Genomic DNA, 27,042 nt, shown 5'->3' on the forward strand with positions numbered 1-27,042 from the left:
TTTCCACACTAACTCCTCATTCCATGCTGCAGCTGCAAGCTGCTTCCTGAGCTTTCCATAATCACCAGCCTTGTAGTTCCACATATCTCTTTCCTCACAGAAGTCCTCATATGGCTGGCAATCACTTCATGATCACTGTCACCAATCGAAAGAAGATTTGGTACCTCATTTGTAATGACATCCTCTTATGAGCTGATGAAATCCAAGATCCTTGAATGTCCTTTGTTGCATACTGCCAGAGGTAGTTGTCCCTGAGAAGATCGAGATTTATTTTCTTTACTTCCAGTTGCTACCATCATCACAATTTATATTGCCATAATTAAAATCATCCAAAATGATTGCCCTTTTCCTATTTGCTTGGCTAATTTGCATATACATTTCATGGTCACTAACCTCCAGATTACCAGGTCTATAGCAATATCTGACTAAATGTTTCACTCTATTCACTTTTATCTTAAATGATACTGCCTCAAAACCACTAATACTATTTCTCCCTTGCATGAGCATAACTCCATTTCTATCATAAACAGCACTTCACTCTCTTTTCTATCATCACAAAAATTTGTTATTTATGTAAGCATACTTGAGAAAAGCTGAAAAAGTTGTGAAAAACAAAAGATCAACAGATAAGGGATTGCCAAGACTAAATTTTTACTTTATAAGAAAGAGTAACAAATAAGGCTTGCTATTTAAGTTTTGTTAATCACATGAGAGCCTTATTTAACATATTATGGGAAAATTACTAAAAATACTACATATATATGGTATAGAACCAATCATGAACAATGATACTTAGAATATACTTAAGTTAAAAATCTAGTTAGAACTGAAGGAAAATGTACAGGAAAGTTTTAACCAGGTACGGCTATACACTCCATGTACTTACAATACATATAGATCACATTAAATTTATATAAAGGATGTTATTCTCTTAAAAAAATCTGTAAGAAGTCATCAAGAGTCTCTAAACAAATTAAATAATTCTGGTAATAAATCTGGTGTGAAAATCAGCAATGATAAAAAGAAGAAAGAAATCAAAAACAGGCAAGAAAACAACTGCATTTTTACTAGTGAATCTGTAAGCATTTGTTATTAAGCAAATATTTAGTAAAGATGGCAAATTAAATATGGAAATAGACAACAGAAAGTATCTATTTCCAGAATGTTATCTTTTTGAAAACAAAAGAAAAATTAACTGAAGCATCGAGTTAGTGACAAACATGACAGTATTAATTACTATTAATAATGAAGACTTGGTGACAGAGATTACTTAAACAGATCAGATAAAAGATTAACAAAATGTTTTGAAGCAAAAATGGCATTAATAGGAAAAAATTGCATTACCATACCTATATGTGGGTCTTCTTAAAAGAAGACCCAATATATAGATGGGTTGATACAATTCAAAGTCCTTAAAGAAGACAGAAATATGACATGATAAAAAAAGTCAGACCTGATAAAAAAAAACTATTCAGAAAAAAGTTAAGAGCAAACTGGTTATGAAATATTGTGTTGGATTACCCTAATATCTGATATCTTGGGATTGTAGACAAGAAAATGTTATTTAGAAATATACTCAGTTTACAAGAATAAAAGAAATGTCTTCTCAATTTTCCATCTTCAGTATTGTAAAGAACAAACCAACAATCCATTGTGGAAAAAAAAAATGCATGTTTAAAATAACTAACAAGTTAGAAATCACTGAAACTCTCAAAGCATTACCTGTAAGGTAGAAAATAGTAATAATGATAATGAATAATTACAAATCAGCAGGCTTGACACTAAACAGTTTTTTTTTTTTTTTTTTTTTTAAATTGAAGTAGATTCTGAAGTAGTCTTGATCACTGCACTGTATTTATTGCATGTTTGCCTATGGTATAGCTTCTACTGATGTGGCTTTTATCAAGCCCTTCAGTGGATGTTTTTCTCTGGGAGATGAGCAGTTCTGCTTGGTGGTAGGGTTGGCCTGTCACTGATTATCTAGGAGTGATCGAGAGTTAATGAGTTAAAAGGAATCTTTGTGTCACTCACTGAGGTTCGAATGATCTCAGGGATTGCCTAGTTTTTGGAGATGACTCTTTACTTATGCAAAAGATGAAATATAATAAGCACAACTGAAAGCAACCCCTAATTCCATAATACAAAGCACACATCCTTTCTGGTGTCTGCTTTGTATTATGGAATACTAAGTTAATTAATGTTAAGTCATTAACATCTCCATACAAGTAGCCTAGTCGTGAAGATACTTCACATGCAAAATTTGTTTGCTTATACTTGGATGAAGGATTAAACAATATGTAGACCAGGTAATGGAATAGATGGTGGAGAAAATATGCAGCAAATAGAAGAAATGGGTGGAAGGAGGGTAATTATTATGGGTGATTTCAACTATGGTAACATTGATTGAAAGGAGGAGAGGACACATGGGAGGAAGGAATTGGATTTTATGCGGTTATTAAAGGATAACTATCTGCGACAGCATGTAATGGAAAATACTAGCGGTTAGAGAGTGCTTGACCTAGTAATTGCATCTGAGAATTTGGCTGTAATGAATATGACCATGTTGCCACCAATTGGTGAGAGTGATCATAGGGTCGTGACTTGGGAGGTGGCTAAAGGTGTGTAATTTACAATTAAGATAGGGTACATGTGGAATTATCTGGCTGGTAAGTATGGCAAGTTTAGGAGTTTGATTGGTTCAGTGCCATGGCATGTAAAACTGCAAAGGCTAGATGTTGATAGTGCATGGGAGGCAGTTAGGATGGTATACCAGCTCGTGTCGTACGTGAAGTGGCTAAAAAATTGTCAGTACCTTCGACTGTTTGTTTAATTTGAGTCTCGGGTTAGTCCTGAGGGGTTGGAAAGAGGGGAAAATAGTTCCACTGCATAAAGGAGGTTCCAAGACGGCTGTTGTAAATTACCGACCGATTAGCATATCAGGAATTGTTGTCAAGGTCTTGGAGAAATTAGTCAAGAGAAGAATACAGGAATGGATAGATGAAAATGGGATACTGTATGGGGGACAACATGGTTTTGTGAAGGGTAGATCATGCCTCAGTAACTTGCTCATATTTTATAACAGAGTGACGGCTGATCTGGATAAGGGTAATGGTTTATAGTGATTCTACTGCACACCTTGCTAAGGCCTTTGACAGGATACCACATGGAACTCTAATCAGTAAACTGCAGCATATGAAGATGAATATAGGGTTGGTGAAATGGATAGAAGGGTGGCTGATGGAGAGATATCAGAGAGTGGTTTATTCAGGAATAGAGCCCAAAAGACGGCTTGTGACTAGTGGTGTGCCGCAGGGTTCTGTTCTTGAATCACTACTTTTCAATTTATTCATTAACGATATAGGAAAGGATCTGAGAGGAAGTGTTCACTTGTTTACTGATGATGCAAAGTTGGGTAGAGCAATAGTGAGTGCACAGGATGTCAAAATTTTGCAAGATGATTTGGATTGTTTGGAGGACTGGGCTAAGAAAAATGGATGACAATTTAATGTGGCAAAGTGTAAGGTTATGCATTTTGGGGTGAAAAGATTATCAGCAGTATATCACATTGGTGGAACCGTACTCCAGGAGATTGATGAGGCCAGGGATTTGGGAGTGTCGGTGAATAGGGAGTTGAAGTTTAGGGGGGCACATCGCAAAAGTGGCTAAATCAGCTCATCAAATCACTTGGTTGCTGAAAAATACTTTAACAAGCAGAGACAAACAAGTTCTTGTTCCTCTGTATCGAGCCTTGATAAGACCCGATCTAGACTACCATGCCCAGATATGGGTGCCAGTGTTTCTTCTTGATGGGGAGGAGGAGGTGGAGAGGATCCAGAGACGAGTGACCAAGTGATAGCAGGTCTATGGAACGAACCTTATGAGAACAGGTTGAAGATTTGTGGGTTGCAAAAATTGGTTGATAGGCAGAAATGGAGTGACACGATTGAGACATTCAAATTACTGAAGGGTTTCTATAAAATTAATCCAGAAGATATTTTTGAGAATAGAACTGGTGGTGGGAGGACTAGGGGCCATACATGGAAGCTGGACAAGAATGTGGTTAGCAGGGGTGTTAGAGCTAAGCTTTTTTACTTGGAGAGTGGTGAATGAGTGGAATAGGCTGCCAGAGTCTGTTGTGGGTGCAATGACTGTAAATGAGTTCAAGGCGAGGTATGATAGATACTGTGTGAGAACTTATGAGAACAGGTTGAAGATTTGTGGGTTGCAAAAATTGGTTGATAGGCAGAAATGGAGTGACACGATTGAGACATTCAAATTACTGAAGGGTTTCTATAAAATTAATCCAGAAGATATTTTTGAGAATAGGACTGGTGGTGGGAGGACTAGGGGCCATACATGGAAGCTGGACAAGAATGTGGTTAGCAGGGGAGTTATAGCTAGGTTTTTTTACTTGGAGAGTGGTGAACGAGTGGAATAGGCTGCCAGAGTCTGTTGTGGGTGCAATGACTGTAAATGAGTTCAAAGCGAGGTATGATAGATACTGTGTGAATGTCGAATAGTTGTTCTTGACATGATGTTAGGGCCTCCCTCGATGAGTATGTCGACTCCTTGGAGTTGCCCGAAATAATAATAATAATAATACAATTTTTTGGCATCTTTACTTTAGTTCAACTTCTTTATCATTAGTCTCATGATGAACTGACATTAAACTTGCCATTCATGTGTCATTTACTGTGATGTCAATTTGTTAGTACAGTATTTCATATGAGGTTTATGAATATGAAGTCTAGAATTGTGCACACTGAATTTGTGAATTACTATTATTAGTGGATTTTAATACATTATTAATATAAATTAATACTGTGCAGTGACACAATAATTTAAACATTGCTTGCAAAATTTCTGGTCATTAGTGCTAAATTATAATTATAATACTGCATTGAATAAATTTTTAATATTATGAATATTAAATTTTAATATTCTAATATTATGAATAATATTTTTAATAAATTAATAAATTTTTTTATTATCCAAGTGAATTTAATGAATTCACTTTGTTAATAAAAGTGAATTAACACTTATTTAAGAAAAATCTATAAATGATGTTTAACAATCAACTTTTTTTTTGGTCTGTTAATTATATTACACATAATATCTTCTCGGGTAGAAATTTCATTAAGGAGACCTCAATAAAGGTCGAAACTGGCATGAGTAGTGACTCTTCCCTTAATGCATAGCAATATATATATGTCTGAAAGGAAGTATGCAACTGATATAAAGTCAACAGCCTCTGTGTACAAGAAGCCTAGTTGTGAAGACAAGTGCAAGCAAGAATATAATTTCCTTAAGTATAATTTACTTTATAACCAAGTGGGGGAAAAAAAAAAAAAAAAAAAAAAAACACTTCAATATCTGATCCAGAGTAATTTAATAAGGTGAAATACACCTTTTTACTACTTGTATATGAAAAATATATGGCTTCTGTATTAATTTGACCTTTGTATCTTCTTGGATCTAGCTTCCATTGTTTTTCAATGGTTGTGGGATCCACTGAAGTGGTCTTGATCACTGCACTCCATTAAGTGCTTGCCTATCGTATAGCTTGTAATGAATGGATGCTTTCTCCTGAGAGAAAAGCAGTTCTGCTCAGTGGTAGGGTTCACCTGATAAAAAGTAGAACCAGTGGCACACCCAGGATTAATCTTAAGGGGGGGGGGGGGGGTTGAACGGATAAAAATATTTTTAATACAATGAATTTGCATTAAAAATATTTTTATCTGTTCAACTAAAATTCATTAAATTTCATTCATTAAATAAAATTCATTAAGTGATTATAAAAATTTATTTAAAGAATAAAATCCATTTTTCTTTTCACAAAGCTCTTTGAATTATTTCAGTCGTGGTTACATCAATCTCCCAGTGTATATACAGCAAAGCCAGTCCGTTCAATTGTGATTGTGTCATGGTAGATCTTAAATCGGTTTTTAAAAGGCGCAAATTGGAAAATGACCTTTCACTGACGCATGTTGTTACCAGAAACATTGCAAATATTTTTAATAAGTTATAGATGTTAGGATATATCATTTTGTCACACTCTGAAACTGCATCAACGGCATTTTTGCATGGAGCTATTGCAAACAGTTTTTCAAATTTCTTATACCACAACTTAAATTTGGCATTCAGTTTTATTAAACAAATAAATAATATGATATAATTATGTTACTATTTACTTTTAATGAGATGGATGAGCTTCTCGGCCTTGCAGAGTTGCTGGATATTTGGCTTAATATTGGTCAACAAAGATCGACACACACACTAAGACGAATTCTGTATTTTGTTTTTATCTGAAGCGATGAAAATCCTTTCTCGGAAAGATAGGTTGTAGAATACTGCATGACGATTTTCGATGCTTCTTCAGATAATTCGGGAAATTCACTTCTCACTGAAAGCGAGATCCAGAATTGAGCCAAACCATGATCACAGAATTGCATTTTAAGCCCACTGTCTGTCACCTGAAAGCTCAATTAGCTGTTCTTTTTTTTGATAATGAAAGGTCGTTCTCGTGACTGCAAGCTTGAAATGGATTGCGAACCCACAGAAATTTCTTTAAAAGTTATTCGGAAAATCTGTTTCCAATTTCTGTTTCAGAGTTTTGAGGTGGACACAAACCCTTTCCCAGTGGTTAAATTCTAAACTAATAAGTTTTGGGGCCCTATACAAAACAACCAATTGTATTTACCTTTTGAATACTATCTGGGGAAGCTCCAAACCTCCCCGTCCCTTTCATCACGCGTTTGTAATCAGGCTACTGTTGATATTGACTTTATATACACATTCAAAACTGTAAACAATTGTTGAATAATAACACAATAATGTAGGCATAACCGTTAAGGGAGAAAAGTCACAAAACAGAAAAATGTTCCTACAAAATAACCAATTGTATTTACCTTTGAATATGATCTACTGGACGAGTGCCCAGCAAGTCAGCAAATCTTTCCTTTCGTTCATTGTATTAATATTATCACATTGGAACTGATGGGAATTCTGCGTTTCTGTGGATTCGTTACAGACCTCTTTCTCTTCAGAAACTACACAAATAGAGTTTGTAATGTCATTACAAACTCTTTTTGCATTATCACTGTCATCCGAGCTATTTTTCAGTTTAAAGAAGGTACCAATATACTTATCCATAATTGAAATACCATACTTACTTAAATATAACTCGTACCCCTGATTTTACTTTTCGAAAAAAGAAATTAAAAAGTTTTGCATATACCTCACAAATGAAAAAAAGCTGAAACACATTCAGATCAGGGCGATAGTAACTTGCTCCCACGGTAAACAACATGCCCTCCCCAATAGCCACTATATTGCAGAGGCAAGAAAAACAAGTACTTTTATTATATCAGTGAATAAGGTACCAGCAGTCTGTGTAATGTATTTTTCAACAAACAGTGCAATTAGATACAACTGGGAGAAAAACGACACTAATTAATGAATCACATGTCCCCTCATACAGAAACTATGCTGTATAGACTCAAGCTAAACCATATGTTGCACCAGCAAACACAGTATCTAACTAAAAACTATTGTTATTAATTAGATGTGTGTGAGTTCGCTCATCACAAAGCAGCAATAATATTCAACAAAATGTGTTAAAATTCTTAAATGTGTTAAAACTAAGAAATATATATATATAGTGAATGTTGTTATGGCAGTTTCACATATTATTGGGATTCGGTTGAAGAGAGTTAGCATTTCAACTCAATTGTCAGCTTGCTTTTATCTTTCCTTCGCGCGATTTCCAAAAAATATATAAATACTGGGGTTAACTCACAACACACTTGGTCCAAGTATTACTTAGCACTTCTGAAGATATATTGTGCCTTGGTTGAAGGAGGAAAACCTTTAACAATAAAAATCAATAAACAACAAGCAGAATGTTCATGGAATGAACATTCTGCTGCTATTTTATTTATTTTTTTTAAAGTATCCATTTTATTTCAATAATTTTTACTTATTCAATTTTAATTTAAGTCTGCCTGTGGAACACCTGTCCCATCGTCATGGACCACCTGTATTCCGGGACCATAGGTTGAGAAACACTGCTATAGGGTACTCTCACCTTATGTGATCCCTAATTCATAAGTAGTATAGAAATAGAAGACATGACAACATAAATAAAAAAAATGAATTTTAATTAGGAAAACTATTTTGGAAAATTTTCTATTTTTTCTTTTTGGGAGGGCCAGGGCACCTTGTCCCCCCCCCCCTGGGTGCACCACTGAGCAGTACCAACAATGATTATCTCTGAGTGATCAAGAGCTAAAATGATTCTTTGGGTCACACATTGAGGTTATGAATATAGTAGATCACATAAACAGAGTATTTCCTGTAGTTTAAATTACTGTACTTTTTAAAATTGCATGCAATCATCTTTTAGTAATCAAGTACTCATTTCTTTTTCCCCTTTAATTGTTCTAATCTAGTATATAGTAAATCTTAATTTTATATTATTCTTTCTATTCAGATTTATACTACCACTCTGATCATTTTGGAATTCAATATATACTGAACTCCTATAAAAGATTTTCTTGATTTAATAATAATAATAAAAAAAAAGTGTAGAAACTTATTACAAATGTTAGGACAGAAATATGCTTTACCATATATTCTGCATTGTAAACCATTAATTATTACATAACCTCAGTTTATAATATAAAATCACTGCATAGAAATTAACAAGGAAATTTTATATCTTTATACAGAAGACTTTTTTTTTTCAAAATGTCTAAAATACATTTTGAAAAAAAAAATTAATTTTTTTAACTTAAATTAACTGAGCTGAAACAGGATATTTATATTATTTTAATGATAATTTCTTTTTGACACTTAACTAGCAATTTTACTATAGTCTGATAGCTATACAGCATGAAATTTTATTTTAAAGTTCTTCCTCACCTTCCTTGGTTCTTTGTAGTCTAGCATCCCTGGACTAACCCTACATATAACAAAATAAACAAGATCAAAAAAAAAAAATATATATATATATATATATAGAAATATCAAGAACATCACTAGAATAAATAAATAGGCAATACAAAATATTTACCTTTTCAATCCAGCAGTGCTTGCATGTTCTTGAGATCTCTTTAGCAATACATCATTTATCTCATTTAGTTCCCCATTACCCTATCAACAATGGAACCAACAGTGTATCCTGATGCAACACTTTTCTCTTTTCTAAATTATATTTCAAACAGGTGTAATTAAAGTGCAGTGCAAAGCAGGCAAAGTTAAACTAAAAAATAAGGATCATGCATTCAAGTGTGATGTTTAAAATTACACACACACACACACACACACACACACACACACACACACACACACACACACACACACACACACACACACACACACACACAATATATTTGGGTGTTAATATATATTCATTAATATATTTAACTATTATTATATCATCAAATTCCTGACATGTACCCTCAAGGGGTGTACAGGATATGATAGTACTACATGAAAAATTTACATCATTACTAACTTCCTATCTACAATTTTCATCCAAATCAGTCTGTTACTTGTCAAGACTCCAACATTATTAGATCTCATGCTTCTATCATCTAAAGCACTTTTTATCATACCAATCCACCTATATCTTGGTCTTCCTCTGGATCGTTTTCCTGCCAACCTGGCAGAGAACACTTGTTTTGCTAATCTTTCCTCGTGCATTCTGTTTAAGTGACCACGTCACCTGAGATTAGCTTAGCTAACGCATTCCGGGATGCTGACAATGTCAAGTTCTTTCCTAACATCCTCGTTTTTTTAATATGATATTGCCACTGATGCCATCTGTTCATCCCTCTAATCTTTCTCAGGACTCTCATATCTGCAGTCTCTAGTCTGGTCAAGTGTTTTACTTCTGATCCAGCTCTCAGATCCATAAGTTAAAACTGGTTTGAACACTGTCTTGTATACAGCTAATTTAGTGTTCCAACTAATTTCTCTCTTATTCCATATGAATTTATTCAATTGACTGCCTACAATACCAGCTTTGTTGATACTGTTGTCTATTTCCATATTTAATTTACCATCTTCACTAAAAATCGTGCCTAAGTAGCTGAAATGTTTTACTTGTTCCACAAGTTCTCCGTTCTCAACACAGTTGGCATTTTCAACGATTCTGCCTATTTTCATTGTCACTGTCTTTTTATTGTTGACCTTCAATACCATATCTATTACAACAGTTATTCAATTCAGTCAGGATCTTGCAAACTTATAGTGGATTTATTTAGAAGTATAACATCGTCTGCATAAAGCAAAGAGCTGACATTAACATCTACAATTCAGATATCATGTTTAATACAACTTCACTTCATAATGTGATCCATATATATAATGAATAACAGAGGGGATAATGTACATCCTTGTCTCATGCCAGATTTAACATTAAACCATCTTCCTGTACTTCCTTCAATTCTAACTGCTGATTTGCAACTCAGAGACCAAGTATTGCTTGATATAAGGCCCCATTGACACCATATAACTGTAGCGTATTGAATAGCTTCTCTCTTGCCACTTTGTCATATGCCTTCTCCAGATCAACAAAACATAAATACAGATCTTTGTTATATTCCCATGCTTTCTCAACTATTTGTCGTAAAGTGAAGATCTGATCCTGACAGCCTCTATTTGGCATGAATTCAGCTTGTTCTTCACCATGCTTTTCTTCCACAATTCTTCTCAACTGTTTCTCAAGTATACTGGCATAAATCTTGCCAGGAACACTCAGCAGGGAAATACCTAAGTAATTCTCACATTCAGTTTTATTTCCCTTTTTATATATGGGTACGATTAGAGCTCTACTCCAATCATCAGGAATTTGCCCCTCTGTCCAGGCCTTCTGAACTATGCAGTGCAGCCACTGTAAGACTTTTATACCACCATACTTCAGCATTTCTGGTCGAATATCATTTACTCCTGCTGCCTTTCCACATTTCAAACCTTTGATGGCTTTTTCTACTTCATGTATGGATATCTATTCCAGATTGTATGCCTGTTGAGTGTTTTTTTTTACCACTGAGCTATCACTGCTTGTTTCATTTAGCAATTTTTCAAAGTAATTACTCCACACTTCAAGGATATCTTTTTCTCCCGTTTTCATGTCACCTTTATCATCTCTAACTCCTTTTACAGCACTCTTTCCTCCATTTCTAAGCTTCTTCAACAATCTCCTGAATATCTTACCACCTTCTTGATATTTATTTCTATGTTCTTGCCAAAGTCCTCCCATGACTTTTGTTTAGCTAGTTTTACACAGTGTTTAGCATTCTTGCATTTGTCTCTGTATTCTCTAAGAGCACAAGCTGACTTATTTTCCAGGAACCTTTGATATGCTTTCTTCTTTTCCTTCACTGCCTCTTTAACTTCCTATGTGCACCATGGAGTTCTGATTTTTCTATCCTTGCACACAACCTCACCACATGCTTCTCTGGCTGAATCAATCAGGGTTTTCTTCAAGGCTTACCACTGAATCTCCAAGGTTTGGTTCCTGTTCTCAAACGCTTTCATTTTTTTTTCAATAATCTTTGTGTATTTTTTTCCACAGTTCACATCCGAGAGCTGCTCAACTTTTATTTGCTTTAAAAAACTTTCTTACATGTTATTCTTTTTGATATGATATTCAATTTTATCCAGCTCAAGACTAAATAGTGATCACTTCCAATTTCAAATCATCTGTACTCTCTGGTGTCCTGCACCAGGGAGAAAACATCACTATCAACAATAACATAGTCAATGAGACTTTTCTTATTCCTAGCCTCTTCTCTCCATGTGAATTTGTGCACATTTTTATGTTGGAACATGGTGTTAGTGATAACCAGTCCATGTCTTGAGCAGAAATCCAACAGATATTTGCCATTATTATTAGCTTTGCTCTTTTCTCCAAATTTTCCCAAAATATTTTTTTATGTCTGACAATCATTTCCTACTCTGCTATTTAGAACCCCAACAAGTACCAACTTTTCCTTTTTCATTGTGTCAGTTGTTTCTCTAAAGCATCAAAAAATTCCCCCACTTCTACTTTAGTAGAACCTTCTGTAGGACCATAGGCACAAATAAGTCTCATTGTCCAATTCCCCATTCTGATATTTATCCACATCACTCTACTTGAGACTGCCTGCCATTCAAGAAGATTAGCCTCGTATTTTGTGTTGAATACTATGGATACTCCTTTTCCTTGATTGTCATTGCCTTAATATAACATTTTGTATTTATTGCTCAGAAAGATCTCACCAGTTTTGGCTTTTTTGTTTCAGTCATCCCTATTATGTAGATCTGGTACTTATCTAATTCCTCAGCTAGCTCCATTTCTTTGCCATTCAGGCTTCTTATTTTGATAGTACCGATCTTTAACTCTAGTGATATTGAGTTGGGGTGTGCTTTCAGATTTGTTCCAGTAGCTGACTTTTTGCTGTTTGTCCTGGTTCCCTGGTGAAACCAACAGGGGCCTTGTTAAACCGGGTGTCACCCCAGCAGGCATGAAATTTTGTCATGTTGTACCATCATTTCGTATATTGGTTTAAGCCAATAAGAATACATTTGGTTGGCTAAATCCCAAATTGCCAGCCTATCCTCATTCGTTCAGTATCCAAGTAGATACCCAACAGGGTGCACCATGAGAAGGTGAGGATTGGACATTAGGTCAGAAGCCCTGATCGGTTCTCTGCATTCTTTTCAAGGCTACTCTTATTATATACATTTAACAAGTGTTAAAGATATTATTATTATAATAGTTATTCAGGCCTCCATGGAGTCAAAAGACTCATCATGGGAGGTCCTTATTAAGAAACACAAAGTCTATCAAGACTCATCGAGGGGAGGGCCCCTTAAGAAACACAAAATCTATCATACCACTCCTTAAGCTCATTGACCGTTCTCGCTCTCACCACTCCACCAGGGATGGCCTCTTGTCATCACCTTCCTGCTGTTCAACCAAGCGAAAGAACTCCCCAGTGTCAACCGTGTAACCACGTGTAAACAGTTTAAAAGTCACAATCATATCACTTCTCCTTCCATCCACCAAACTCTGCAGTCTGCATTGCCTCAGCCGATCCTCATAACAATCATTGTACAGTCCTGAAAACATCTTTGTTATCTGCCTTTATACCCTTTCCACAGTTAATTTATCCCCTTCAAATCCTGGGAACCAAATCTGAGAACAATAGTCCATGTGTGGTCTGATCAGGGTCTTATACAACAGAATGATAACTCTTTTATCTCTGCAGGTCAGCATCCTTCTCATTATTGCAGCAATCCTCTGTGTTATTACCTTTACCACCTTTGCAATGTCCTCTAAATTTCAGGTTTCTATCAATCATCAACCCCAGATCTCTTGTCTCCCCTACTTCCTCCAGTATAACTAACTCCTCCAATAGAGTATGCAGTGCCTCATCAATGTTTCCCAAACCTCAAGACCTTACATTTTGCTGCATTAGACTGACATCCCCATTCATTTGCCCATATATCTAGCTTATTCAAATCCTTTTGCAGGGCTGCCACTTCTGCACTATTACTAATAATCCTTCCCAGCTTCGCATCATCTGCAAAACTGAATATTCCCTTGCAATCCACCGACAACGTAATTGATATAAAGGTTAAACAATATAGGTCCCAGTACTGAGCCCTATGGGACCCCACTTGTATCCCTCTGCTTCCTTGAAACTGCCCCACCATACACAACTCTCCGATACCTATCGGACAGCCAATCCTGAATCCAGTTGACCAATATGACATCCAGACCCATGTGCTGTAACTTAAATATCAGCTTATCAAGTGAAACCCTGTCAAATGCCTTCGCTAAGTCTAAGAAAATGGCAGTATATGCCTTTCCCTCATCTGATGCTCTTGTAACTTTATCATAAAAGGCTAGCATATTGCTAAAACAAGAGTGCCCCTTCACAAATCCATGTTGACTCTCACAGATAACATTACCCTCATCTGCCCAATGCTGTATATGATCCCTCACTACTTTCTCCAAGATCTTAACAACTACTGATGACACACAAACTGGCCTATAATTGGACACTTCCAGTCGGCTACCGCCCTTATGCAATGGCACTATCTTACCTTCCTTCCATTCCATGGGCACCTTTCCTGCAGGCAGACTTTCATTGAAAAGCAAGGTCAAAGGCACTGTCAGTTCTCTAGCACATTCTCTCAAAACACATGGTGAAATACCATCCAGTTCCACAGCTTTACTGACATCCAGAGTACTCAGTATTTGAAACACACTCTCCTCCTGTACCTCTAAACCTCGAACCTGCCCAATCCCTCTAGCATTAAAACTGACTCCTCCAGGATGAAATACTCCAATAAAATGTGCATTGAACAATTCCACTATGTCCTCTGCATCAGTCACTCTATTCCCATTTTTATCCCACAATATCATTCTTCCACAGTCATTTCTCCTCCTACTGGCCACATATCTAAAAAATTCCCTAGGATTTTCTTTGGAGCTTAGGGCCAATCTCCTCTCATATTCCAGTTTTGTCTTCCTTACCATACTAGTCACTCTTCTGGCCTGTGTCTTATACTCTTCATGCATCTTCTCTTCTCCTGTCTCCTTATATTTCTTCCATAGCCTCTTTTTCGCATGCAATTCCTGTTTAATATTGTCATTCACTTTACTCCAAATTGTGTCCTCTTGTTCACTCGTGGTATACAACTTACCATTGCTGCTAACAAATATTCTTTCATAATTTTGCACTAATGATATCCCAGCTTTCCAATTCCTCCCTCCATGAAACTTCCCCAAGTTGCAGTCTTAGACTATTATAATCACCTGCCTTATAATTCTACATATGTTCCCATCTCTTTGATACTCCTGCATATCTATTCGTTTTCCAAGTCAAAACCATATGGTCACTCTCTCCAACTGGTGGGAGAGATGTCATCTCAGTTATTATCAACTCTTCTGATGCTATAACCAAATCCAAAATTCTTGAACCTCTTGTTCCCTCTATTATATGTTGCCTAAGACATTTGTCCCTCAAGAATTCTAGAAATTCCATTCCCATTTTGCTACATGCATCTTCCTCTCCCCAATTTATACTACTGTAGTTAAAATCTCCCATAACAATCATTCTTCTTGCACTTGCCAAACTCAACTGTCTAAACATTTCCTGGTCCCCACCCTCTGTGCTCCTGGGTCTGTAGCAACACCCCACTAAATATCCTGCAGATGTGTATGATATATACATCTGCATGTGACCAAAACTAACATACTACATCATATTTTCAGATATCAAATCATTGCATATTATAATAAGTTATTAAATTGTACATAATCTCTTCCATAAAAATATCTGAACAATTTCATATACAAATAAAAAGATAACCGAGTCATTTAAAATCATTTACTTTTAATATCTTTTAATGTTAAATACTGAAAGTAGCTACTATTTCAACAGAATGCATACTATGTATATCTTCAAAAGTATTTGAAGATAGTTATCTACAAAATACATAATATGCTTATTTATAAGATTAATAACACATCAATCCATTTTTCAGTATTAATGTTCAACCATGATCCTTTTTCTTAAATCCTTCAATTTACAATAATGGGTAGTGTTAATTTGTACCACATCTTCAAATTAGTGATTGACTCAATGATTCCACAGCCATGGATTATGCTAGGATTATTAATCAAACATAAATAGAACCACCCATGCACTAAGAAGAAATAACTGTTTCCAGCAAACATCCTGGAATCTGTTTATGTCTCGGTTGGTGCTATCTTATGATGGCATAGATAGTACCAACTAATTTGTGGACAATCTGCTTCTAGCTGATATTCAGAAACAATATGTCTTTACTGTTTCAGATAATCTTCCGATATAACTTCATGAAACTATTGTTGTCAACAGATAATCAGGAAGTCTAAAACACTAAATCTCTTCTCCTAGGATGTAAAAAGCCTTGTTAACACTTGTGATATCTAGAAAGTCTCAAAATTACAAAAATCAGTCTATATTTAAAACACTTCACTGTGTCTCCTCATCCATAATGGTTAGGGCTACCTCAGAAAAATAACTCCATAATCTACGCAGTTCTGGTCAAAATACAGATATTTTGTACATTAAAAGTTTATGACAAATTAAAATGTTTACAGTTTAAAAAAAAATCTGATTTCATTAAAAGAGTATAAATAACAGTACAATCCCGATAAAGAAACAAGATAAGGATGTCAAGTTATCCTGAACTCGCTATTGCTTTCTGGTTGAAAAGTACGAAAATAATAATAACGCTACTAATAATTGATTGAATATCCTAAATTAAATATAATAATCTAAAAATTTATCCTAAACTGTTACTAACATTAATTATTTATTATAATTAAGATAATTATCATTACCTCTTCTTGATCATGGTCTGGAATATCAGGATCTGGGTCACCATTTCTGTATTAAAATATTAAAAAAATATAATAAAATAAAAAAAATACTGCATGATGATGAAACCAAAATATTTTTGATATTAAAACTTACTATATATAAATTGACATAATTTATGTATCATCATCAAATTTCTGACATGCATCCTCAACTTCTGAGAGTACATGTCAGGAATTTTTAATCTATATGAGGATACTGGGAACTACTGTTGTTTAACTTGTATATTGGGATGGATTTAACTAGTGATATGCAGCTGTGCAGATGATGCAAAATTGGGAAGCACAATGCAGAATCAAGCAGATGTTATGGCCTTACAAGAGGACCTGAATTTGATGTTTTAAGGATACTTGTGACATAAAGACTGAATAATATAAGCACGTAAACACAAGAAAGATATTTAATTAACCAAATATTTTGGTCTGGAAATAGCAGACCATCTTCAGTGGCACTACAAGAACAGTTTTTAAAAAAAAAAAATGAGGTGGAAGACTAATAGATCATTTAAAAATAGAACAAACCGATATCATTAATATACAAGTTTAGATAGATACAATTGAAAGACTTAAAACTCATTTTGCAAGACCTCCTAGATTTTATGGTCTTCCTAAAATACATAAGATTGACTTTCCTTTTCATCCAATAATAGATTGTATTGATTCTCCTACTTACTGTATAGCCAAATATCTAGCTAAATTATTGAAATCTCACATAGGCAACTCTAGTTCCTTTCTAAAAAACACCTCAGATTTCTTGGAAAAATTGAAAAATGTCTCATTGCAACCTGCAGATCTTATGGTGAGCTTTGATATAGAATCTTTATATACAAATGTACCTCTCAAGGAGAGTTTAAAATTACTTGCTGACATCTTTCCAGAAGACATAATAAAATTATTCGATTTCATAATACGCTCTGGATATTTCTTATGTCAAAACAAATTTTACAGCCAAGTAGAAGGAACAGCCATGGGAAGTCCTCTCTCTCCTGCTTTAGCCAACTTTTATTTAGAACATCTAGAAAACATTCTCTTCTCATCTATTTTCCCTCAACCATCCTTTTGGATAAGATATATAGATGACATCTTTACTATATGGCTGCACAACTCTTTACCTACTCCTTACCTTTCTAGTAGCAAGGCTTATACGTTGGTCATACATAACTAGTAATTAGCTTACGGAATTAACAACGCATATAAAGTATATTAATTAAAGGCAACTTTAATGAATAACTTCTATATTTCGGCAACGTCACATTGCCATCTTCAGGAACATAAAGATATGGTATGTGCACACAGGCACTAACAAAAGCATGGCAACTGAAGATGGCAACTTGACGTTGCCGAAATATAGAAGTTATTCATTAAAGTTGCCTTTAATTAATATACTTTATATGTGCTGTTAATTCTGTAAGCTAATTACCAGTTACTCCTTACCTTCTTTTTTAAACTATCAATTCCTTACATCATCGTATAAAGTTTACTATGGAAATGGAAGAAAACAATCAGTTATCTTTTTTAGATGTTCTCCTCATCCGGTCACCTTTAAATACTCTTACAACTACAGTTTACAGGAAACCAACATTCACAGGTCGTTATATTCTTAAAGAGTTAGCCCATCATCCTTGTCAAAAAACAGGAATCATAAAATGTCTAATCAGAAGAGCCAAAACTAATTGTTCTACTTCTAATTTTCTACAGAAAGAATCGGAATGACTGTATATCTATATCAAAAATTTGGGAAAGTAATCAGGATAACTCATTAATTCATATTAATTTTATATTATTTAATATTATTAATTAATATCTTTATTTTCAATCATGTCTCTGCTTAAAAATATTCCCTTTAATACTTAGTGATATAACATCATATGGCTTGTTCTATTTTTAAATGATCTATCGTTAGCATTCCACCTTGTATTTTTTTTTAAAACTGTTCTTGTAGTGCCACTGAAGATGGTCTGCTATTTCCAGACTGAAATATTTGGTTAATTAAATATCTTTCGTGTTTACGTGCTTATATTATTAAGAGGACTTGAATAGATTGCATGAATGGGCAGGTAAGTGGAAGTGTCAGCTCAATGTTGCAAAGTGCAAGATTTTGAGATTTGGTAAGCAACAATGGAATGCTAAGTATACACTTGATGGGGAAACTTTAAAGTGATGATGGACAAGGACCTGAAATTCAGGGGCCACATTACACAAGTTGTGAAGATGTCACATTGGATAGTGGCAATGATGCAGAGCACCCTGACATGCAGAAATAGAGAAGTTATGATGCCATTGCATGAGGCCTTGATTAGGCCTCATATGGATTATCGTGCACAGATTTGGTGACTGGGTTTTCATGGTGATGAGGATATGTTGAAAAGGGTCCATAGAAGATTCACAAAGGTGGCCAGTGGTCATTGGAATGTGGAGTACAAGGAAAGATTGAGAGAATGTAAGATGCAAAGCCTTGCAAATAGGAGGAAGAGAGGGATATGATTGAGACATAAGCTAGTCAGGGGTTGTTATCAGGCTGACATTGAAAAGATTTTTCATAGAATGGGAGAAGGGGTAGAACAATATTGCTGGAAACTGTATAAGGAGGGCGTGAGCATAGGAGTGAGGAGCAGGTTCTTTTCATGGAGAGTGGTTGATGAGTGGAATGCATTGTCTGAGTATGTTGTGATTGTAGCCACATTGAATTAGTTTAAAGCATGGTTGGATGAGCATTGTGTGCAATAGTGTGTACCACCCACGATGAGTCTGACTCCATGGAGCAGAAGTTAATAACAATTACACTTGTTAAGCTAAATTCCCTCTTCAATTCTATTTAAGTGACGATACCATCTGAAATTAGCTCTACTAACACATTCATGGCTTAACAACGTCAAGTTCTTTTTCTAATATCCTCATTTTAAATACGATAACTACTATTGACACCACCTGATAGCACCCAAATCTTTTTCATCTGTTGTCTCCAGTCTTACACCAATTATTTTATTTCTAATTCAGCTCTTAGTTCCATAAGATAAAATTGGTTTGCAATCCATCTCATATATAGTTAGTTTTGATAATTCTTCATCTATTTCCATATTAAATTTGCTATCTTCACTAAAAACTGTGCTTAAAATAGCTGAAATATTTTACTTATTTTATAGGTTCTCAAGAGAATTAAAAAACTTCAGCTGTATTCTCATTGAGAATACAGCTGAAGTTTTTCATGTTTCTGCCTATTTTTATAGTTTTGGTCATGTTATTATTGATTTTCATGCCAAATTTGTTATAGTTATTCAATTTAGTTAGAGAATTCTGGAGACTTGCACTGGATATATTTGGGAGGAGTACATTATCTGCACAAAGCAGAGAAGCTAAGTCTGATTGAGACATAAGCTAGTCAGGGGTTGTTATCAGACTGACATGGAAGAGATTTTTCATAGAATGGGAGAAGGGGGTAGAACAATATTGCTGGAAACTGTATAAGGAGGGCATGAGCATAGGAGTGAGGAGCAGGTTCTTTGCATGAAGAGTGGTTGATGAGATATTAGAATCTCTGATTCTAATATCAGGTTTCATGCCACTTTCTTTCATAACGATATCTATATAGATGATGAATAATATTTAAGATATTGTGAACACTCATCTTTCACATGATTATACATCTTTCTTTATATCCTTCAATTCTAACAGCTGACTTGCAAGTCAAATATAGACTATGCACTGCTCTGTATAATGTGCCATTTACACCATATAATTGTAGCATTATGAAAAGCATTTCCCTGGCCACCCTGTTGTATTACTTTTCCATATCTAGAAAATATATGATAGATCCTTGTCATATTATCATATTTCTCACCTATTTGTCAAAAAGTGAAAATCTAATTGTGACAATATCTATTTAGCCTGAATATGGCTTGGTCTTCTCCAAGTTTCTCTGCAAAATTTTTCTGTCTCAAGTATACTTGCAAAAATCTTGCCTGGATAACACAGAAATTCCTCAATTTTTACGTTCAGCTTTACTGTCCATTTTATATGATGCAAAACTGGGGAGAGCAATAGTTGATAATCGTGATGTAGATATCCTGCAAATAATATATTAGTTTTATATATTAAATAACATTGGTTGTTAACTGAATGTTGCAAAATGTAAGGTAATGCACTGCAGGATGAAAAAATTGCACACTTTGTATCAATATTGATGGTACTGGATTGTAGGAAACTGATGAGGCTAGGAATCCAAAGGTGATGGTGGACATAGATTTGAAGTTCAGAAAATATGTTGTTGCAAAAGTTGGCAAAACAGCTCAAAGGAATTACTTGGATGTTGAAAAATACATTGACAAGTAAACATAGAGAGAAATGAGTGAAATGGGGGGGGATGGAAAGTTCTGACAAACACCTAGAACAAAAATAATATTAAAGCAACTGATATAACCACAAGAAAGAACATAAGAGGATATAAGAATATAAGTTGCCTTCATAACTCTGCTACTAGTACATTCTTTCTTGTGGTTATATCAGTTGTTTTAATATCATTTTTGTTCTAGGTGCTTGTCAGAACTTTCCAGACCCCCCCCTTTGTATTATCCCTCTTTATAAGGCTATGATTTGATCACATTTTCACTATGTGCACAGATTTGGTTAACTGGGTTTCTTGAGGATCAGGTGATGAAGAGGATTCAGATATGAATAACCAAGCTGGTGACAGGTCTGGGGAATGCACCATATGAGGATAGCCTGAAGATGTATGGATTGTGGAGTTTAGTTGATAGACAGAAGAGAGGGGACGTAATGGAAACCTATAAGTTACTAAAGGAATTCTATAAGATTGACACACAAAAAATTTTTTTTTTCAATACATGAGTAGAAAGAGATCAAGAGGACACCCATGGCAGTTGTGTAAGAGTATGGTTAGTAAGGGCATACAGACTAGAGATTTCACTTGGAGGGTGGTGTGGTGAAGTGAAATGGACTGCCATGCTACTAAATAAAAATGTTTAGTAGCTGAGTCTCCTGTGATGAGTCTCAACTTCATGGAGTATACAGGGTAACCATATAATAATAATGTCCACATTTTGAAGTTTACTCACATTCTGAAGACTACTTTTGCCTTCCAATCAAAAAGTGCATCTTCATGCTTGGTGATGAATACTACTGCTATTCCATTCTTTCCTTGATTGTTATTGTCTGAATATAACATCCTACACTTAATATTTAGTAGTACCTTGCCAGTTTTAGTCCTCTTTGTCTCAGTAATACCAATTATGTCCATGTGGAACTTTTCCAGTTCTTCTGCAAGTTCAGTATTCTTACCACAGATGCTCTTTATGTTGATGTTTCCTATCTTTAGTTCTTCTGACACTAGGGTTGTTGTTGTTCAAGATGCTGAGGTGAAAAGTAGGTTACTTTTCATTGTTTCACTCGGGTTCCCTGACAAACAGTGGAGAGGGGACAGCCTTGTTCTGGTTTAAGCCAAAAGAGCCAGCCTGGCTGGCCGGGTGGTTAGCGTATCTGCTCTCCAGCCAAAAGGCTGCGGGTTCGAATCCCGCCATGGGCATGGATGTTTGTGCTGTCTGTGGAAATACTAGTGGCGGTAGATGACGTTGGTAGATTGAGTGGTTGAGACAGAGTTGTAGAGCAGGTGCCCTCCCTCGATGAGTCTTTGGACTCCCTGGAGGTGTCAAATAATAATAATAAAAAAGTATAATTTGGTTGACTAAGTCCCAAATTGCCAGTCCATTCAGTAGCCAATGGATAGATACCTACTAATGGGTGCACCATGTGAAGGTGAGGATTAGACAACTGGTCAAAACCTCAAGTTAGTTTTCTTCACTTCTTAAAAGCAACATGGAGGCCTCCTGGCAGTTATCTGGCTGTGATCCTTAAGAAACTCTTACTATATCATTCAAATAAACATTAAACGGTTTCAAATAGAGGACCTTCCTATCTAACTCCTTGGTTTATTTCTCTCCACGATGAGAGTTCAATCACATCTGTATTTTAATTATCATATATATGTATAATAGTTCTTAGAATGCTATTTGCCTTTCTTGTAGCATATTTTCCATTATTAATTTCAAACATGGATTTGTATCTATACACGAACACTTTTCTAAAGTCATTCTGAGCATAAAGTTTTCTGAGTGTTTTTTTTTTTTAATTTAACAGTATATATTTTGCAACAGTAATTCAAAATGCTTACTCCTCTAATTTCTAGGATCTTCTTTATTACTTTTTTAATGAATAGAAATGACTATTCTATTCATAAAAAAAATTTTTTTTTTCTTTAATTTTGTCATACCATATTTTTAATTTTTTTAAAAAATATTTTTTGGTCTTTCCTAGACTTGTCATTTGTTTTTATGTTTAGTATTATTTTTATATTATACCATTCTGTTTCTACTTCTTCACATTTTTCTATTTTATCTAAAAATTAGTTAATTCTTTGCTCATATGTACAACTGCATAATTTAATAATCTGGTTTTATAATGGGATTTTCATTATTGTTTTTGGTTGTTAAAAGTTATAAGGTTATAAGTTAAATGAAACTTGCCAAGAACTCGCCGGCCTGGTTGGCCGAGTGATTAGCATAACCGCTCTCCAGCCAAAAGGCTGTGGGTTTGAATCATGCCGTGGGCATGGATGTTTGCGATTGTCTGTGAAAGCACTAGTGGCGGTAGTCGGTGATAGATGGCGTTGGTGTTAGATGATGAAGGTTGCTGGAGTAGTGAAATGAGGAGTTGTAGAGTTGATGCCCTCCCTCGATGAGTCTTTGGACTCCCTGGAGGTGTGATATAATAATAATAAGAAGAAATTATATTGTTTAATCTTTTATCCAAGTGTAAACAAATAAAGTTTGCAATGAAGTATCTTCACAACTAGGCTACTTGTATAAGGACGCTAATGACTTCACATTAACTGCTTTAGTATCCCATAATGCAAAGAACATCCTTTCAGATGTGTATAATGAAAGGAAGAAAGGAATCTAGAAAAGGCCACTACTCAGCCTTTATTGACATGCTTGCTTGCTTCCTGGAGAACAGAGTAGTTCGGCTCACTAGTGAATTTTTGCCTGTCACTGAGTGCAGCCACTGCTGCGTTTCCTGTCCTGGAATGATTCAGGTCAGGAGCAATCTTTTAGGATCACCTCACTCAGTGAGATTTAGAGTGATCTTGTAGATTGCTCAGAGTTTTTGGAAAAGTACCTGTCCCCATATACTTTAATACTAACTCAACGAAGGTCAAAACTGGCTGGATTGTGGTACTTCCCATAATACAAAGTATTATGTCCAAAAAGATGTGTGCTTTGCATTATTATTATCATCCAGGCCTCAATGGAGTCAAAAGATTCATCGTGGGAGGTCATTCTTAGGAAACACAAAGTTTATCATACAATTCCTTGAACTCATTGACTGTTCTTGATCTAATCACTCTCTTAGGCAATGCATTCCACAGTTCAACCACCCTCCATGCAAAGAAACCACGTCTCGCTCTCTTGCTCACAGCTTCCTTTCGTAACTTACAGGGATGGCCCCTTGTCTTCACTCCTTCCTGCCATTCCACCAAGTGAAAAAACTCCCCAGTGTCTACCCTGTAACTGCCTCTCAACAGTTCAAAAGTCTCGATCATATCACCTCTCCATCTATCCACCAAACTCTGAAGTCTACATTCCCTCAGTCGATCCTCATAATTGACATTGTACAGTCCTGACACCATCTTTGTTATCCGCTTCTGTTACCCTTTCCACAGTTAATTTATCCCCTTCAAATCCTGGGGAATTGAGTGATACTAAGGCAATTAATGTGGGAGATGAATTTCATTGCCCAGTGCGAGACCACCACACTTTTTAATTAAAATGAAAAGCCAAACGGCTAGTTTTCTGGTAACTTAATAGATATTAAAGGGATAAAAATCCGATGTTGTTATATAGCAAGTAAGTGAAACTGAAGATCGAGAACTACGATCTATGAGTTTCAATGCCGAAAAACTATCGGCGAAGGCAATTCGAAGCAAAGGTGGAGCAAGATCCCTCACTATTCTTGATATTCTCTCAATGTAAAACACAGCTCCTAGGAGATGTAATACTGTCATTACATTATGAGGAGAGGTCACTACCCAGACCGGTTTCAACCTTTTTTTGAGGTCTCATCAGTGAGTAGGTAGACCTAGAAGATATCAAAGCTTAGTGAAAAGAACTTACATACCTTCAACTATACGAATGCCATAAAGGTGTGCTTATATTTTTTAATTAAAATGAAAAGCCAAACGGCTAGTTTTCTGGCAACTTAATAGATATTAAAGGGATAAAAATCCTATATACTCATAGGATAAACTCATAGATCGTAGTTCTCGATCTTGAGTTTCACTTACTGGCTATATAACAACATAGGATTTTTATCCCTTTCATACCACCACACTTATTGGAGACCTGAAGTGGATTGAAAAAGTTCCATGTTTGGTCTGAAGAGCAAGGTTTCCAAGACTATGTAAAAAATAAATTAAAAAATATATATATATAAAACTGATAAAAATAGGGAAAAAAAATCCTTAGCCCACCCATGGTATGAACGTGCTATAGGTTTACTAATAACCTTGTGGGTTGGAACCACATTAAAAAAAATAAAATTAATGTAAAGTCATTAGTCTCTTTATACATACAGCCTAGTCGCTATGATACTTCACATGCAAACTTTGTTTACTCACATTTGGATAAAGGATGAAACAAGAATGTAATTTCTTGTCAAGTTTAATTTCATTTATTATTATTTTTGCTTCTTCATTAACTATAGCCATTTCAATGGTAATTTTAGTTTTATCTTAGTAAGAAAGTGATCAATGCTCACATGTTAACAAATACCAAGTTACAAATTTGGAAGAAACAAAGTGCAGAATATGCTCAAGGTGAGGTGGGAATAAAGAAAGTCAGAGCAAATTAACTAAATTAAATGCACAAAAAGAACATGATTAATGAAATGAACCAAAAAAATTACAAGCATTGTCAAATTAATTTCTATTTTTACTAGCTAAAAATGTCAGAATTATGCAGGAAATGCAAACAATAATATAATAAAGAAAAAAAAACTAAACTAATGAATTTCATAAATATCATAGTATACATACTACAAATTCACAAGAATCCATATGATGAAAATTTATGCTATCGTATGAAAAAGTAAGACTTATTATAATGCTAAACATGTGACTCACAATTTTTTTATCCTAAAATTATCATACAAATTATTAAAGTTTTAGAATTTGGTTTGAAAGAATACCATTCATGTATTCAAATAAATATTAACACAAATCCCATTACCTGGTGTCATTTTCATCTTTATGTGCTGTTTCATCATTCCCATCTACTTGATCTTTATCATCATTCCTTGATTTTGTTTTGTTTTTTGCAGCAGAAGATGCATTCATTTTAAGCTGAAAATGTAGAGAACACTTGAATAACTTCCCCATTCAGTCATTTTTTTTTTTTTTGTTCTGAGATAACCTCTTTTTAAGATGCATAAAGATTAAAGATTTAATTATAATAGGAGAAAGACTGAATGGTTAAAGAGATGGTTTCTACGTAAATGAGAACTTTTCTGTATAGAAATAATTAGTAACAAACATCAATTACTATAAAATCAATTATTTTATATCTGCCCTTGATAAAACATAAGACTATAACAACAGGTTCTTAATCTATTTTTGAGGTTACCTAGTTGGATTATCAGTCACATGCAAGGAATGCACAGCTGAATATCAACTGATGCATGACTATGTGGTATTTATGAGTACAACTGACTCAGTAAGGTGATGTCTGAAAAACTTTCTAGTTTTATGACTGGCTTCTAAATTTGATTATTCCATTTTTAAACAGGCCATGCAGTATACATATTAAAAATATTTTTGCCTTATTCATACACTCATCATGGTGGTTTCAAAAACAAACTAGTTGACAACACACTTAATATAAGAACTCTTCCTCTTTATCACTAGTTATTACATTAGGTTCTAATAATATTCATTTATTAGGTTATCATCAGAATAGCAATGTTTTGTTTTATCCAGTTTTTGATTTTGGAATTTTTAATTCAAAATCCTCCTTAAGCTGTGAATCTTCAATAAAAATGTTACATATATTTTTGTCAAATCCCTTCTCAGTTGTTTCACACACCAAAAGTAATAAATCAAGTGTGTAAATCTTATAAAGTTATATTCAGTCATGATACACTTTGTTTGAAATGTTTTTATTTTACATTAAGGAGCTTATTACATTAAAAACAATTATTCTATTGAATAAAAGCATATTAAATGCAAGAAATGAGTTGTTATTTTTTGCCTATTCTAATTGTTGTATGTATTTATCAATAAACCATGTCATTATTCAATTATAATAACTTCATTATTCTTTTTCTAAAAGTGATTAGTGAAAATGTCTGTCTTCTGTACTTGAAACTTTTTTTTTTTGCAGAGATACTCACATATTTTAAGCTTCGAACTTAAGCAATTCTTCTCAATTTTAAAGTCACACATATTAATTTTGCTTTGTAAAAAGTAGCTCCATGGTTTGCATAACAACCCATTGCTATGAAAGATGATATAATTATTATGAATATGATTCCAGATTCTTCTGTCAGTATAC

General features: G+C 34.7%; 1 protein-coding gene across 1 annotated transcript in view; it reads right to left on the reverse strand.

Moving 5' to 3' along the window:
* LOC150093661 (testis-expressed protein 9-like) overlaps positions 1-25,829 on the reverse strand; it is a 116,729-nt gene extending 90,900 nt beyond the window's left edge. Inside the window, exons 1-4 of the mRNA XM_090412711.1 lie at positions 25,723-25,829; positions 16,391-16,436; positions 9,074-9,153; positions 8,923-8,962 (exon numbers count right to left, since the gene is read on the reverse strand). Coding sequence (XP_090268837.1) covers positions 8,923-8,962; positions 9,074-9,153; positions 16,391-16,436; positions 25,723-25,829 — 273 coding nt within the window. The remainder of the gene's footprint in view (positions 1-8,922; positions 8,963-9,073; positions 9,154-16,390; positions 16,437-25,722) is intronic.
* Positions 25,830-27,042: the final 1,213 nt, after the last annotated feature.

This window comes from Typopeltis vanoorti, chromosome 23 (genome assembly GCF_054136105.1).
Source record: "Typopeltis vanoorti isolate ZY-2024b chromosome 23, IOZ_Tvanoo_1.0, whole genome shotgun sequence".
Classification (NCBI taxonomy): Eukaryota; Metazoa; Arthropoda; class Arachnida; order Uropygi; family Thelyphonidae; genus Typopeltis; species Typopeltis vanoorti.